Genomic DNA, 17,138 nt, shown 5'->3' on the forward strand with positions numbered 1-17,138 from the left:
GTCGTCTATATTTATAGTGGACGATGACGAAAAGTGCTGATTGAGAGAGTTAATATCTAAATTAGAAGGTAAATTTTTCTGATGGACTTTTCCGACTCCAAGTGATCGAAGGAATTTCCATACTTTGGCAGTTTCCTGATCTGAAACAGAGTTATGGATATGGCGACGTTGTGCATCCCTACACATTCTATTGCAGCGATTTCTGGCTTCCAAGTACTTTAATTTGGTATTATCCGTCGGATGTCGTTTATATTTTGCCTTGGCTATGACTTTTTTGTGCATAAGTGCTTTAAGTTCATCCGTAAGCCATGGCGCTGGGGTATGTTTTATTTTGATAGCTCGTAAAGGGGCATGTACATCATATAACTTGGTTATTATTGAGTTAAACTGATTTATTTTCTCAGCCATACATACAGCAGCTATAACAGGTGACCAATCGACCTCTTTAATGTCACTACGCAATCTCACAGTATCCATACCACCAAAATTACGCTGATAGATTATTTTGGACTTAGCTTTAGGAGGACGGATCTTGAAAGATAAATAAACAAGATCATGGTAAGAAAATGCTTCCGCAGCGCATTGCCCATATTTTTCCACGTGTTGCAAGGAGGTCACGAAAATTAGGTCAAGGAGAGATGGAATAGAATTAGGGAAATGATGCGTAGCTGAAAGAGGAAGTATATGCATATTGCAAGCCTGCACAGCGGATTCCAAGGCAGCAGCACGGCTATCCTTTTTCAGCAGGCATGTATTAAAGTCTCCCATAATAATTGTATGATTAAAAGATGGTGTAAGATCTTCTAGAAGTTTTTCTAAGGAGGAGAAATAGTTAATGCGCATGGAAGGGGAATAATAGACTCCGAGAAGTAATTTTGTGTGGGAAAGTAAAATTTCAATAAATAAGTGTTCACCAGCATCTGTGGGAGGTGGCTGTGCTGACATACTTATAATCGAAAAAGGAATTTGTAAACGTAAATATATGGCAACACCACCACCGCCGCTGCCGGTTCTATCATTGCGGATAAGTCGAAAGCCTGGAAGAGAATAAGATGTGGACAGGAGGCAAGGTTTTAGCCAAGATTCGGAGACTAGTATTGCATGAATATTATGCTGGTCGAGTGACGCCAACAAATCTGAATAATGTGCTGGAATACTTTGGGCATTGATATGAATAACATTGAAGTTCTTAGGTGCGTCCGAAAAATGATCATCCAAAACATCAGACAAAGGTGGAAAGCTAAGCATGTTACTATTACCACTATTACTATTGAAACTGTGTGTTGACACAGATACGTAGTCGTCTTCATCATAGTCACTATCAGTATTACTCAGCATTGTATACATTAATAATAAATAATTATAATAAAAAAAAAAATATATATATAAATATATATTTATATATATATATACAAATAAATATATATTTGTGCAATAATAATAAGTAAATGTGTAATAAACATAAATATATTATCGTGCAATTAAAATTAAAATTACTTAACTGCTTTTACTTATGGGCACTCCACCCGCCGATTGCATGAATAAGATGCTTATTTTAATATAATGAAATATTACTTAGTTCACTTTTATATAACCTATAGAATTAAAAAAAAGAAAATGCTAAAAGGCTGGTATCCAAATATAAAGACAAAATTTGACACATTAAAAAAAAAGAATAAGATTGACATAATTGACATTCGACATTGACATTTCACGTTGACAATATTTTTTTATTTAAAATTTGTCAGTTGAAGTTGTCATTCGGTAAAATTACAAATAAAAGTAATAAATATGAGATTAAATGTGGGTACATCGTCTTAGTCAGTTTGTAAGTAATTTGAACACAAAGCACAACGAATATTAACGCACCAGTAAATTGGCATAGTAATGGGACAACAAGTTGCATACAATCAACAGATTAATTAACTTGCAATAAAGCTATTTTTTTATATTAGCTCGCCTGGTTTTGGATGTAGTAACTATTTCCTTGACTTGTGCGGCTGATATTTGAGGTTCTGGGTCCGGCGGTGGCGCGATCATATGTAATTCTGCGAGGCTGCTAATACGATGTTTCGACCCATCGGGACACAATATATGGATGAAGCCATCTCGTGACCAACACTTCTTGACTCCAAAACGCTGCCTGGCCATCATGAAAGTGTTATGACGCAGTTTAGTTAAAAACTCTGAGACAGTAGTGTTTGAACCCTTCAAATTAGTTTTCGCGAACCATATTTTGTCACGAATAGTAGTATTACACAGGTTTACCAATATAGGACGGGATTTCTCTGAATTCACTCGCCCCATCCTGTGGCATCGGCTAATGCTGTCAGCTGTGAAATCAGCCATTTTCAGCTGGTCAATTACTACGTCTTTAACAACTGAGAATGTGTCTTCGTGTCTGGCTTCTGGAACTCCATGGATAAGCAGGATCCTCTTACGACTGCGCATTTCCTGTCGGTCAACCTCGAGCACAAGCAAGTCCAATTGGTGCTGTAGTGCAGACAGACTCTTGAGGGTTAGTTCCTTGAAAGTTGCAAAGTCGGCAGCTATACCGGTTGTATCGGAGTTCGCGAATGAAGCCTTTTGCAGACGTCTCTCAAATTCTTCCATCCTCCGCCCAAACTGCTCTGGTGTCTTGTAGGCTCAGCTTTTGGTTATACATTGTGAATTTATGTATATCAGTGAGAAATACGTGATAGTGAAAGTTGGCAGGTGAAGTGTACCCTTTCTAATTTATTTTGTACATAGAATATTAACTTTATAATAGCTTGACTATTTTTAATTATTAATATAAGTTGGAGCACTTTAAAACGCGGGTCACTGTTCTACCTCACCAGAAAAAAAGTAATAAACACCTACTCAACAAAATACTAGATTTATATACCCAAATAGTACTTTTAATTTACGATGTTAAACACGATCACAAGTTATAGGTAAAGGTCAAAAGTCAAGACGAGTAATGTAATAGTATTAATTTAATTTAAGGCAAACTAAGCACAGATTTATTTGGAATAAATAATTAATAGGGTGTTCCGGGTACGGAACAGGTCAGATCAAATGTAATCAGAGGTTTCCAAACCACGCTCTGCTACCAAAATGTTAGGGAAAATACTCTCTGCTACCAAAATGTTAGGGAATTTACTGTGGAAGCGTCTGTCTCGTACCTGTATGGTTCTGCGGATTTCTTGGGCTTCAGGGTCTAGAAGATATCTTCGCTAGCTCTCCAGTTTCACAGTAGGTTTAACACAGTTCTAATTTATTTCACAACACAATGCGCGCGCGCGTCAAGGCCGCTGTATGGTCAGTTCAGTACTGTAGGTAAGGGAGGGGAACAGAAACCGCGGGAACAGAAACCGCGGGAACACTAATGGACTCTAATATAATAATCTGTGCTTACAATGGTACAGGGTAGATTTTGAATAGTCATATTTACTCATATTTGATTAGGAGCCTCAAAAATAAGTTTCAAGCTTATAGCTTCAAAAATGACAATTCTTCCATACATCTCCCCTTTCTATCCCTTACAACCCTTTTTTCGCATTAATAAGCCTACGTCCTTTCTCAGGGCCTAGTCTATCTGTGTACCAAATTTGATTTAAATCGGTTCAGTAGTTGTGTAAGCGAGACAGACAGACAGACAGAGTTACTTTCGCATTTATAATATTAGTAAGGAATAAGGAAAGTAAGGAAGTAAGGATAAGGATAAAATATAATTTCTTCTTATAAGTTAGGATAATATACTGTAGAATAAGGTCTGACTTGGCTAGTTTTCATATATGAAATTTACTGTAGCCTTCGCAAGTTCTAAACATGTTACTTGTCGGTTCCTATTTTATTATTAGATCAGTTCTCGCTCGAACGTCAGTGAGTGTGCGCGAGCGCATCGCATATTAAACGTACAATTGTGTATTATAACGAATTCTTTGATAAATTTATATTAGGCAAAATACTTAAACATGGAGTGTCAAAAGTGTAAAAAACCATTGTCTAAAAGAGGAACACATTTCCACTGTAATGGGCAATGCCAAGGTATTTTTCATAAAACTTGTGTGAAGGGACTGGCAGCTGATTTAAAAGCGGGTAGGAGCCGGCTGTTTGTTGTTCAGCAGGCATGTATTAAAGTCTCCCATAATAATTGTATGATTAAAAGATGGTGTAAGATCTTCTAGAAGTTTTTCTAAGGAGGAGAAATAGTTAATGCGCATGGAAGGGGAATAATAGACTCCGAGAAGTAATTTTGTGTGGGAAAGTAAAATTTCAATAAATAAGTGTTCACCAGCATCTGTGGGAGGTGGCTGTGCTGACATACTTATAATCGAAAAAGGAATTTGTAAACGTAAATATATGGCAACACCACCACCGCCGCTGCCGGTTCTATCATTGCGGATAAGTCGAAAGCCTGGAAGAGAATAAGATGTGGACAGGAGGCAAGGTTTTAGCCAAGATTCGGAGACTAGTATTGCATGAATATTATGCTGGTCGAGTGACGCCAACAAATCTGAATAATGTGCTGGAATACTTTGGGCATTGATATGAATAACATTGAAGTTCTTAGGTACGTCCGAAAAATGATCATCCAAAACATCAGACAAAGGTGGAAAGCTAAGCATGTTACTATTACCACTATTACTATTGAAACTGTGTGTTGACACAGATACGTAGTCGTCTTCATCACAGTCACTATCAGTATTACTCAGCATTGTATACATTAATAATAAATATTATAATAAAAAATATATATATATATATATATATATACAAATAAATATATATTTGTGCAATAATAATAAGTAAATGTGTAATAAACATAAATATATTATCGTGCAATTAAAATTAAAATTACTTAACTGCTTTTACTTATGGGCACTCCACCCGCCGATTGCATGAATAAGATGCTTATTTTAATATAATGAAATATTACTTAGTTCACTTTTATATAACCTATAGAATTAAAAAAGAAAATGCTAAAAGGCTGGTATCCAAATATAAAGACAAAATTTGACACATTAAAAAAAAAAAGAATAAGATTGACATAATTGACATTCGACATTGACATTTCACGTTGACAATATTTTTTTATTTAAAATTTGTCAGTTGAAGTTGTCATTCGGTAAAATTACAAATAAAAGTAATAAATATGAGATTAAATGTGGGTACATCGTCTTAGTCAGTTTGTAAGTAATTTGAACACAAAGCACAACGAATATTAACGCACCAGTAAATTGGCATAGTAATGGGACAACAAGTTGCATACAATCAACAGATTAATTAACTTGCAATAAAGCTATTTTTTTATATTAGCTCGCCTGGTTTTGGATGTAGTAACTATTTCCTTGACTTGTGCGGCTGATATTTGAGGTTCTGGGTCCGGCGGTGGCGCGATCATATGTAATTCTGCGAGGCTGCTAATACGATGTTTCGACCCATCGGGACACAATATATGGATGAAGCCATCTCGTGACCAACACTTCTTGACTCCAAAACGCTGCCTGGCCATCATGAAAGTGTTATGACGCAGTTTAGTTAAAAACTCTGAGACAGTAGTGTTTGAACCCTTCAAATTAGTTTTCGCGAACCATATTTTGTCACGAATAGTAGTATTACACAGGTTTACCAATATAGGACGGGATTTCTCTGAATTCACTCGCCCCATCCTGTGGCATCGGCTAATGCTGTCAGCTGTGAAATCAGCCATTTTCAGCTGGTCAATTACTACGTCTTTAACAACTGAGAATGTGTCTTCGTGTCTGGCTTCTGGAACTCCATGGATAAGCAGGATCCTCTTACGACTGCGCATTTCCTGTCGGTCAACCTCGAGCACAAGCAAGTCCAATTGGTGCTGTAGTGCAGACAGACTCTTGAGGGTTAGTTCCTTGAAAGTTGCAAAGTCGGCAGCTATACCGGTTGTATCGGAGTTCGCGAATGAAGCCTTTTTCAGACGTCTCTCAAATTCTTCCATCCTCCGCCCAAACTCTGCTCTGGTGTCTTGTAGGCTCGGCTTTTGGTTATACATTGTGAATTTATGTATATCAGTAAGAAATACGTGATAGTGAAAGTTGGCAGGTGAAGTGTACCCTTTCTAATTTATTTTGTACATAGAATATTAACTTTATAATAGCTTGACTATTTTTAATTATTAATATAAGTTGGAGCACTTTAAAACGCGGGTCACTGTTCTACCTCACCAGAAAAAAAGTAATAAACACCTACTCAACAAAATACTAGGTTTATATACGCAAATAGTACTTTTAATTTACGATGTTAAACACGATCACAAGTTATAGGTAAAGGTCAAAGGTCAAGACGAGTAATGTAATAGTATTAATTTAATTTAAGGCAAACTAAGCACAGATTTATTTGGAATAAATAATTAATAGGGTGTTCGGGTACGGAACAGGTCAGATCAAATGTAATCAGAGGTTTCCAAACCACGCTCTGCTACCAAAATGTTAGGGAAAATACTCTCTGCTACCAAAATGTTAGGGAATTTACTGTGAAAACGTCTGTCACGTACCTGTATGGTTCCGCGGACCCCTTGGGCCTCAGGGCCTCGAAGATATCTTCGCTAGCTTTCCAGTTTCACGGTAGGTTTCACAGTTCTAATTTATTTTAATTCACAACACAATGCGCGCGCGCGTCAAGGCCGCTGTACGGTCCGTTCAGTACTGTAGGTAAGGGAGGGGAAGTGAAAGCACGGGAACAGAAACTATGGGAACACAAACTAACGGACTCTAATATAACAATCCGCGCCTACGATGGTACAGGGTAGATTTTGAATAGTCATATTTACTCATATTTGATTAGGAGCCTCAAAAATAAGTTTCAAGCTTATAGCTTAAAAAATGACGATTCTTCCATACAATCTTTCATCCCCAATTTTAACCCCTTACAACCCTTTTATCGCATTAAAAAATAGCCTATGTCCTTTCTCAGGGTCTAGACTATCTGTGTACCAAATTTAATTTAAATCGGTTCAGTAGTTTTTACGTGAAAGCGAGACAGATAGACAGACAGACAGACAGAGTTACTTTCGCAATTATAATATTAGTAAGGAATAAGGAAAGTAAGGAAGTAAGGATAAGGATAAAATATAATTTCTTCTTATAACTTAGGATAATATACTGTAGCCTAAGGTCTGACTTGGCTAGTTTTCATATACGAAATATACTGTAGCCTTCGCATGTTCCAAACCTGTTACTTGTCGGTTCCTATTTTATTATTAGTTCAGTTCTCGCTCGAACGTCAGTGAGTGTGCGCGAGCGCATCGCATATTAAACGTACAATTGTGTATTATAACGAATTCTTTGATAAATTTATATTAGGCAAAATACTTAAACATGGAGTGTCAAAAGTGTAAAAAACCATTGTCTAAAAGAGGAACACATTTCCACTGTAATGGGCAATGCCAAGGTATTTTTCATAAAACTTGTGTGAAGGGACTGGCAGCTGATTTAAAAGCGGGTAGGAGCCGGCTGTTTGTTGTTCAGCAGGCATGTATTAAAGTCTCCCATAATAATTGTATGATTAAAAGATGGTGTAAGATCTTCTAGAAGTTTTTCTAAGGAGGAGAAATAGTTAATGCGCATGGAAGGGGAATAATAGACTCGAGAAGTAATTTTGTGTGGGAAAGTAAAATTTCAATAAATAAGTGTTCACCAGCATCTGTGGGAGGTGGCTGTGCTGACATACTTATAATCGAAAAAGGAATTTGTAAACGTAAATATATGGCAAACCACCACCGCCGCTGCCGGTTCTATCATTGCGGATAAGTCGAAAGCCTGGAAGAGAATAAGATGTGGACAGGAGGCAAGGTTTTAGCCAAGATTCGGAGACTAGTATTGCATGAATATTATGCTGGTCGAGTGACGCCAACAAATCTGAATAATGTGCTGGAATACTTTGGGCATTGATATGAATAACATTGAAGTTCTTAGGTACGTCCGAAAAATGATCATCCAAAACATCAGACAAAGGTGGAAAGCTAAGCATGTTACTATTACCACTATTACTATTGAAACTGTGTGTTGACACAGATACGTAGTCGTCTTCATCACAGTCACTATCAGTATTACTCAGCATTGTATACATTAATAATAAATATTATAATAAAAAATATATATATATTTATATATATATACAAATAAATATATATTTGTGCAATAATAATAAGTAAATGTGTAATAAACATAAATATATTATCGTGCAATTAAAATTAAAATTACTTAACTGCTTTTACTTATGGGCACTCCACCCGCCGATTGCATGAATAAGATGCTTATTTTAATATAATGAAATATTACTTAGTTCACTTTTATATAACCTATAGAATTAAAAAAAAGAAAATGCTAAAAGGCTGGTATCCAAATATAAAGACAAAATTTGACACATTAAAAAAAAAAAGAATAAGATTGACATAATTGACATTCGACATTGACATTTCACGTTGACAATATTTTTTTATTTAAAATTTGTCAGTTGAAGTTGTCATTCGGTAAAATTACAAATAAAAGTAATAAATATGAGATTAAATGTGGGTACATCGTCTTAGTCAGTTTGTAAGTAATTTGAACACAAAGCACAACGAATATTAACGCACCAGTAAATTGGCATAGTAATGGGACAACAAGTTGCAACAATCAACAGATTAATTAACTTGCAATAAAGCTATTTTTTTATATTAGCTCGCCTGGTTTAGGATGTAGTAACTATTTCCTTGACTGTGCGGCTGATATTTGAGGTTCTGGGTCCGGCGGTGGCGCGATCATATGTAATTCTGCGAGGCTGCTAATACGATGTTTCGACCCATCGGGACACAATATATGGATGAAGCCATCTCGTGACCAACACTTCTTGACTCCAAAACGCTGCCTGGCCATCATGAAAGTGTTATGACGCAGTTTAGTTAAAAACTCTGAGACAGTAGTGTTTGAACCCTTCAAATTAGTTTTCGCGAACCATATTTTGTCACGAATAGTAGTATTACACAGGTTTACCAATATAGGACGGGATTTCTCTGAATTCACTCGCCCCATCCTGTGGCATCGGCTAATGCTGTCAGCTGTGAAATCAGCCATTTTCAGCTGGTCAATTACTACGTCTTTAACAACTGAGAATGTGTCTTCGTGTCTGGCTTCTGGAACTCCATGGATAAGCAGGATCCTCTTACGACTGCGCATTTCCTGTCGGTCAACCTCGAGCACAAGCAAGTCCAATTGGTGCTGTAGTGCAGACAGACTCTTGAGGGTTAGTTCCTTGAAAGTTGCAAAGTCGGCAGCTATACCGGTTGTATCGGAGTTCGCGAATGAAGCCTTTTGCAGACGTCTCTCAAATTCTTCCATCCTCCGCCCAAACTCTGCTCTGGTGTCTTGTAGGCTCGGCTTTTGGTTATACATTGTGAATTTATGTATATCAGTAAGAAATACGTGATAGTGAAAGTTGGCAGGTGAAGTGTACCCTTTCTAATTTATTTTGTACATAGAATATTAACTTTATAATAGCTTGACTATTTTTAATTATTAATATAAGTTGGAGCACTTTAAAACGCGGGTCACTGTTCTACCTCACCAGAAAAAAAGTAATAAACACCTACTCAACAAAATACTAGGTTTATATACGCAAATAGTAATTTTAATTTACGATGTTAAACACGATCACAAGTTATAGGTAAAGGTCAAAAGGTCAAGACGAGTAATGTAATAGTATTAATTTAATTTAAGGCAAACTAAGCACAGATTTATTCGGAATAAATAATTAATAGGGTGTTCCGGGTACGGAACAGGTCAGATCAAATGTAATCAGAGGTTTCCAAACCACGCTCTGCTACCAAAATGTTAGGGAAACTACTCTGCTACCAAAATGTTAGGGAATTTACTATGTATATATATAGGGAAAAGCGTCTATCACGTACCTGTATGGTTCTGCGGATTTCTTGGGCTTCAGGGTCTCGAAGATATCTTCGCTAGCTTTCCAGTTTCACAGTAGGTTTAACACAGTTCTAATTTATTTTAATTCACAACACAATGCGCGCGCGCGTCAAGGCCGCTGTATGGTCAGTTCAGTACTGTAGGTAAGGGAGGGGAACAGAAACCGCGGGAACAGAAACCGCGGGAACACTAATGGACTCTAATATAATAATCTGTGCTTACAATGGTACAGGGTAGATTTTGAATAGTCATATTTACTCATATTTGATTAGGAGCCTAAAAAATAAGTTTCAAGCTTATAGCTTCAAAAATGACGGTATTTCCGTACAACCTTTCATCCCCTCTTTCAACCCTTAACAACCCTTTTTTCGCATTAAAAAGCAGCCTTTGTCTTTACTCATAGTCTAGACTATCTGTGTACCAAATTTGATTTAAATCGGTTCAGTAGATTTCAGGTTCAGGAGTGACAGCGAGACAAACAGACAGACAGACAGACAGAGTTACTTTCGCATTTATAATATTAGTAAGGAATAAGGAAAGTAAGGAAGTAAGGATAAGGATAAAATATAATTTCTTCTTATAACTTAGGATAATATACTGTAGCCTAAGGTCTGACTTGGCTAGTTTTCATATATGAAATTTACTGTAGCCTTCGCAAGTTCTAAACATGTTACTTGTCGGTTCCTATTTTATTATTAGTTCAGTTCTCGCTCGAACGTCAGTGAGTGTGCGCGAGCGCATCGCATATTAAACGTACAATTGTGTATTATAACGAATTCTTTGATAAATTTATATTAGGCAAAATACTTAAACATGGAGTGTCAAAAGTGTAAAAAACCATTGTCTAAAAGAGGAACACATTTCCACTGTAATGGGCAATGCCAAGGTATTTTTCATAAAACTTGTGTGAAGGGACTGGCAGCTGATTTAAAAGCGGGTAGGAGCCGGCTGTTTGTTGTTCAGCAGGCATGTATTAAAGTCTCCCATAATAATTGTATGATTAAAAGATGGTGTAAGATCTTCTAGAAGTTTTTCTAAGGAGGAGAAATAGTTAATGCGCATGGAAGGGGAATAATAGACTCCGAGAAGTAATTTTGTGTGGGAAAGTAAAATTTCAATAAATAAGTGTTCACCAGCATCTGTGGGAGGTGGCTGTGCTGACATACTTATAATCGAAAAAGGAATTTGTAAACGTAAATATATGGCAACACCACCACCGCCGCTGCCGGTTCTATCATTGCGGATAAGTCGAAAGCCTGGAAGAGAATAAGATGTGGACAGGAGGCAAGGTTTTAGCCAAGATTCGGAGACTAGTATTGCATGAATATTATGCTGGTCGAGTGACGCCAACAAATCTGAATAATGTGCTGGAATACTTTGGGCATTGATATGAATAACATTGAAGTTCTTAGGTACGTCCGAAAAATGATCATCCAAAACATCAGACAAAGGTGGAAAGCTAAGCATGTTACTATTACCACTATTACTATTGAAACTGTGTGTTGACACAGATACGTAGTCGTCTTCATCACAGTCACTATCAGTATTACTCAGCATTGTATACATTAATAATAAATATTATAATAAAAAATATATATATATATATATATATATACAAATAAATATATATTTGTGCAATAATAATAAGTAAATGTGTAATAAACATAAATATATTATCGTGCAATTAAAATTAAAATTACTTAACTGCTTTTACTTATGGGCACTCCACCCGCCGATTGCATGAATAAGATGCTTATTTTAATATAATGAAATATTACTTAGTTCACTTTTATATAACCTATAGAATTAAAAAAAGAAAATGCTAAAAGGCTGGTATCCAAATATAAAGACAAAATTTGACACATTAAAAAAAAAAAAAGAATATGATTGACATAATTGACATTTGACATTGACATTTCACGTTGACAATATTTTCTTATCTAAAATTTGTCAGTTGAAGTTGTCATTCGGTAAAATTACAAATAAAAGTAATAAATATGAGACTAAATGTGGGTACATCGTCTTAGTCAGTTTGTAAGTAATTTGAACACAAAGCACAACGAATATTAACGCACCAGTAAATTGGCATAGTAATGGGACAACAAGTTGCATACAATCAACAGATTAATTAACTTGCAATAAAGCTATTTTTTTATATTAGCTCGCCTGGTTTTGGATGTAGTAACTATTTCCTTGACTTGTGCGGCTGATATTTGAGGTTCTGGGTCCGGCGGTGGCGCGATCATATGTAATTCTGCGAGGCTGCTAATACGATGTTTCGACCCATCGGGACACAATATATGGATGAAGCCATCTCGTGACCAACACTTCTTGACTCCAAAACGCTGCCTGGCCATCATGAAAGTGTTATGACGCAGTTTAGTTAAAAACTCTGAGACAGTAGTGTTTGAACCCTTCAAATTAGTTTTCGCGAACCATATTTTGTCACGAATAGTAGTATTACACAGGTTTACCAATATAGGACGGGATTTCTCTGAATTCACTCGCCCCATCCTGTGGCATCGGCTAATGCTGTCAGCTGTGAAATCAGCCATTTTCAGCTGGTCAATTACTACGTCTTTAACAACTGAGAATGTGTCTTCGTGTCTGGCTTCTGGAACTCCATGGATAAGCAGGATCCTCTTACGACTGCGCATTTCCTGTCGGTCAACCTCGAGCACAAGCAAGTCCAATTGGTGCTGTAGTGCAGACAGACTCTTGAGGGTTAGTTCCTTGAAAGTTGCAAAGTCGGCAGCTATACCGGTTGTATCGGAGTTCGCGAATGAAGCCTTTTTCAGACGTCTCTCAAATTCTTCCATCCTCCGCCCAAACTCTGCTCTGGTGTCTTGTAGGCTCGGCTTTTGGTTATACATTGTGAATTTATGTATATCAGTAAGAAATACGTGATAGTGAAAGTTGGCAGGTGAAGTGTACCCTTTCTAATTTATTTTGTACATAGAATATTAACTTTATAATAGCTTGACTATTTTTAATTATTAATATAAGTTGGAGCACTTTAAAACGCGGGTCACTGTTCTACCTCACCAGAAAAAAAGTAATAAACACCTACTCAACAAAATACTAGGTTTATATACGCAAATAGTACTTTTAATTTACGATGTTAAACACGATCACAAGTTATAGGTAAAGGTCAAAGGTCAAGACGAGTAATGTAATAGTATTAATTTAATTTAAGGCAAACTAAGCACAGATTTATTTGGAATAAATAATTAATAGGGTGTTCCGGGTACGGAACAGGTCAGATCAAATGTAATCAGAGGTTTCCAAACCACGCTCTGCTACCAAAATGTTAGGGAAAATACTCTCTGCTACCAAAATGTTAGGGAATTTTCTGGAAACGTCTGTCACGTACCTGTATGGTTCTGCGGATTTCTTGGGCTTCAGGGTCTCGAAGATATCTTCGCTAGCTTTCCAGTTTCACAGTAGGTTTAACACAGTTCTAATTTATTTTAATTCACAACACAATGCGCGCGCGCGTCAAGGCCGCTGTATGGTCAGTTCAGTACTGTAGGTAAGGGAGGGGAACAGAAACCGCGGGAACAGAAACCGCGGGAACACTAATGGACTCTAATATAATAATCTGTGCTTACAATGGTACAGGGTAGATTTTGAATAGTCATATTTACTCATATTTGATTAGGAGCCTCAAAAATAAGTTTCAAGCTTATAGCTTCAAAAATGACAATTCTTCCATACAATCTTTCATCCCCAATTTCAACCCCCTACAACCCTATTTTCGCATTCAAAAGTAGCCTATGTCCTTTCCCAGGGTCTAGACTATCTGTGTACCAAATTTCATTTAAATCGGTTCAGTAGTTTTGGCGTGAAAGCAGCGAGACACAGACTTACTTTCGCATTTATAATATTAGTAAGGAATAAGGAAAGTAAGGAAGTAAGGATAAGGATAAAATATAATTTCTTCTTATAACTTAGGATAATATACTGTAGCCTAAGGTCTGACTTGGCTAGTTTTCATATATGAAATTTACTGTAGCCTTCGCAAGTTCTAAACATGTTACTTGTCGGTTCCTATTTTATTATTAGTTCAGTTCTCGCTCGAACGTCAGTGAGTGTGCGCGAGCGCATCGCATATTAAACGTACAATTGTGTATTATAACGAATTCTTTGATAAATTTATATTAGGCAAAATACTTAAACATGGAGTGTCAAAAGTGTAAAAAACCATTGTCTAAAAGAGGAACACATTTCCACTGTAATGGGCAATGCCAAGGTATTTTTCATAAAACTTGTGTGAAGGGACTGGCAGCTGATTTAAAAGCGGGTAGGAGCCGGCTGTTTGTTGTTCAGCAGGCATGTATTAAAGTCTCCCATAATAATTGTATGATTAAAAGATGGTGTAAGATCTTCTAGAAGTTTTTCTAAGGAGGAGAAATAGTTAATGCGCATGGAAGGGGAATAATAGACTCCGAGAAGTAATTTTGTGTGGGAAAGTAAAATTTCAATAAATAAGTGTTCACCAGCATCTGTGGGAGGTGGCTGTGCTGACATACTTATAATCGAAAAAGGAATTTGTAAACGTAAATATATGGCAACACCACCACCGCCGCTGCCGGTTCTATCATTGCGGATAAGTCGAAAGCCTGGAAGAGAATAAGATGTGGACAGGAGGCAAGGTTTTAGCCAAGATTCGGAGACTAGTATTGCATGAATATTATGCTGGTCGAGTGACGCCAACAAATCTGAATAATGTGCTGGAATACTTTGGGCATTGATATGAATAACATTGAAGTTCTTAGGTACGTCCGAAAAATGATCATCCAAAACATCAGACAAAGGTGGAAAGCTAAGCATGTTACTATTACCACTATTACTATTGAAACTGTGTGTTGACACAGATACGTAGTCGTCTTCATCACAGTCACTATCAGTATTACTCAGCATTGTATACATTAATAATAAATATTATAATAAAAAATATATATATATATATATATATATACAAATAAATATATATTTGTGCAATAATAATAAGTAAATGTGTAATAAACATAAATATATTATCGTGCAATTAAAATTAAAATTACTTAACTGCTTTTACTTATGGGCACTCCACCCGCCGATTGCATGAATAAGATGCTTATTTTAATATAATGAAATATTACTTAGTTCACTTTTATATAACCTATAGAATTAAAAAAAAAGAAAATGCTAAAAGGCTGGTATCCAAATATAAAGACAAAATTTGACACATTAAAAAAAAAAAGAATAAGATTGACATAATTGACATTCGACATTGACATTTCACGTTGACAATATTTTTTTATTTAAAATTTGTCAGTTGAAGTTGTCATTCGGTAAAATTACAAATAAAAGTAATAAATATGAGATTAAATGTGGGTACATCGTCTTAGTCAGTTTGTAAGTAATTTGAACACAAAGCACAACGAATATTAACGCACCAGTAAATTGGCATAGTAATGGGACAACAAGTTGCATACAATCAACAGATTAATTAACTTGCAATAAAGCTATTTTTTTATATTAGCTCGCCTGGTTTTGGATGTAGTAACTATTTCCTTGACTGTGCGGCTGATATTTGAGGTTCTGGGTCCGGCGGTGGCGCGATCATATGTAATTCTGCGAGGCTGCTAATACGATGTTTCGACCCATCGGGACACAATATATGGATGAAGCCATCTCGTGACCAACACTTCTTGACTCCAAAACGCTGCCTGGCCATCATGAAAGTGTTATGACGCAGTTTAGTTAAAAACTCTGAGACAGTAGTGTTTGAACCCTTCAAATTAGTTTTCGCGAACCATATTTTGTCACGAATAGTAGTATTACACAGCTTTACCAATATAGGACGGGATTTCTCTTAATTCACTCGCCCCATCCTGTGGCATCGGCTAATGCTGTCAGCTGTGAAATCAGCCATTTTCAGCTGGTCAATTACTACGTCTTTAACAACTGAGAATGTGTCTTCGTGTCTGGCTTCTGGAACTCCATGGATAAGCAGGATCCTCTTACGACTGCGCATTTCCTGTCGGTCAACCTCGAGCACAAGCAAGTCCAATTGGTGCTGTAGTGCAGACAGACTCTTGAGGGTTAGTTCCTTGAAAGTTGCAAAGTCGGCAGCTATACCGGTTGTATCGGAGTTCGCGAATGAAGCCTTTTTCAGACGTCTCTCAAATTCTTCCATCCTCCGCCCAAACTCTGCTCTGGTGTCTTGTAGGCTCGGCTTTTGGTTATACATTGTGAATTTATGTATATCAGTAAGAAATACGTGATAGTGAAAGTTGGCAGGTGAAGTGTACCCTTTCTAATTTATTTTGTACATAGAATATTAACTTTATAATAGCTTGACTATTTTTAATTATTAATATAAGTTGGAGCACTTTAAAACGCGGGTCACTGTTCTACCTCACCAGAAAAAAAGTAATAAACACCTACTCAACAAAATACTAGATTTATATACCCAAATAGTAATTTTAATTTACGATGTTAAACACGATCACAAGTTATAGGTAAAGGTCAAAAGGTCAAGACGAGTAATGTAATAGTATTAATTTAATTTAAGGCAAACTAAGCACAGATTTATTTGGAATAAATAATTAATAGGGTGTTCCGGGTACGGAACAGGTCAGATCAAATGTAATCAGAGGTTTCCAAACCACGCTCTGCTACCAAAATGTTAGGGAAAATACTCTCTGCTACCAAAATGTTAGGGAATTTACTGTGGAAACGTCTGTCACGTACCTGTGTGGTTCTGCGGATTTCTTGGGCTTCAGGGTCTCGAAGATATCTTCGCTAGCTTTCCAGTTTCACAGTAGGTTTAACACAGTTCTAATTTACTTTAATTCACAACACAATGCGCGCGCGCGTCAAGGCCGCTGTACGGTCAGTTCAGTACTAGATAAGGGAGGGGAACAGAAACTATCGGACTCTAATATAATAATCTGTGCTTACAATGGTACAGGGTAGATTTTGAATAGTCATATTTACTCATATTTGATTAGGAGCCTCAAAAATAAGTTTCAAGCTTATAGCTTCAAAAATGACGATTCTTCCATACAATCTTTCATCCCCAATTTCAACCCCTTACAACCCTTTTTTCGCATTAAAAAGTTGCCTATGTCCTTTCTCAGAGTCTAGACTATCTGTGTACCAAATTTCATTTAAATCGGTTCAGTAGTTTTGGCGTGAAAGCGAGACAGACAGACAGACAGA

General features: G+C 36.6%; 3 protein-coding genes and 2 pseudogenes across 3 annotated transcripts; all 5 read right to left on the reverse strand.

The window, feature by feature from the left end:
* Positions 1–1,938: 1,938 nt before the first annotated feature.
* Positions 1,939–2,665, reverse strand: LOC131841467 (uncharacterized; annotated as a pseudogene).
* Positions 2,666–5,287: 2,622 nt separating this feature from the next.
* LOC131841468 (uncharacterized) lies at positions 5,288–6,016 on the reverse strand. The gene has a single exon (XM_059189787.1). The coding sequence runs from the start codon at positions 6,014–6,016 to the stop codon at positions 5,288–5,290; it is 729 nt and encodes a 242-aa protein (XP_059045770.1).
* Positions 6,017–8,708: 2,692 nt separating this feature from the next.
* LOC131841469 (uncharacterized) lies at positions 8,709–9,395 on the reverse strand. The gene has a single exon (XM_059189789.1). It carries the CDS (start codon positions 9,393–9,395, stop codon positions 8,709–8,711), a length of 687 nt encoding a protein of 228 aa, XP_059045772.1.
* A 2,675-nt stretch (positions 9,396–12,070) lies between these two features.
* LOC131841470 (uncharacterized) lies at positions 12,071–12,799 on the reverse strand. Its single transcript, XM_059189790.1, has one exon. The coding sequence runs from the start codon at positions 12,797–12,799 to the stop codon at positions 12,071–12,073; it is 729 nt and encodes a 242-aa protein (XP_059045773.1).
* Positions 12,800–15,477: 2,678 nt separating this feature from the next.
* Positions 15,478–16,164, reverse strand: LOC131841471 (uncharacterized; annotated as a pseudogene).
* Between the last annotated feature and the right edge of the window lie 974 nt (positions 16,165–17,138).

This window comes from Achroia grisella, unplaced genomic scaffold (assembly GCF_030625045.1).
Source record: "Achroia grisella isolate CSIRO2021 unplaced genomic scaffold, CSIRO_AGI_Agris_v1 utg1724, whole genome shotgun sequence".
In the NCBI taxonomy this organism is placed as follows: domain Eukaryota; kingdom Metazoa; phylum Arthropoda; class Insecta; order Lepidoptera; family Pyralidae; genus Achroia; species Achroia grisella.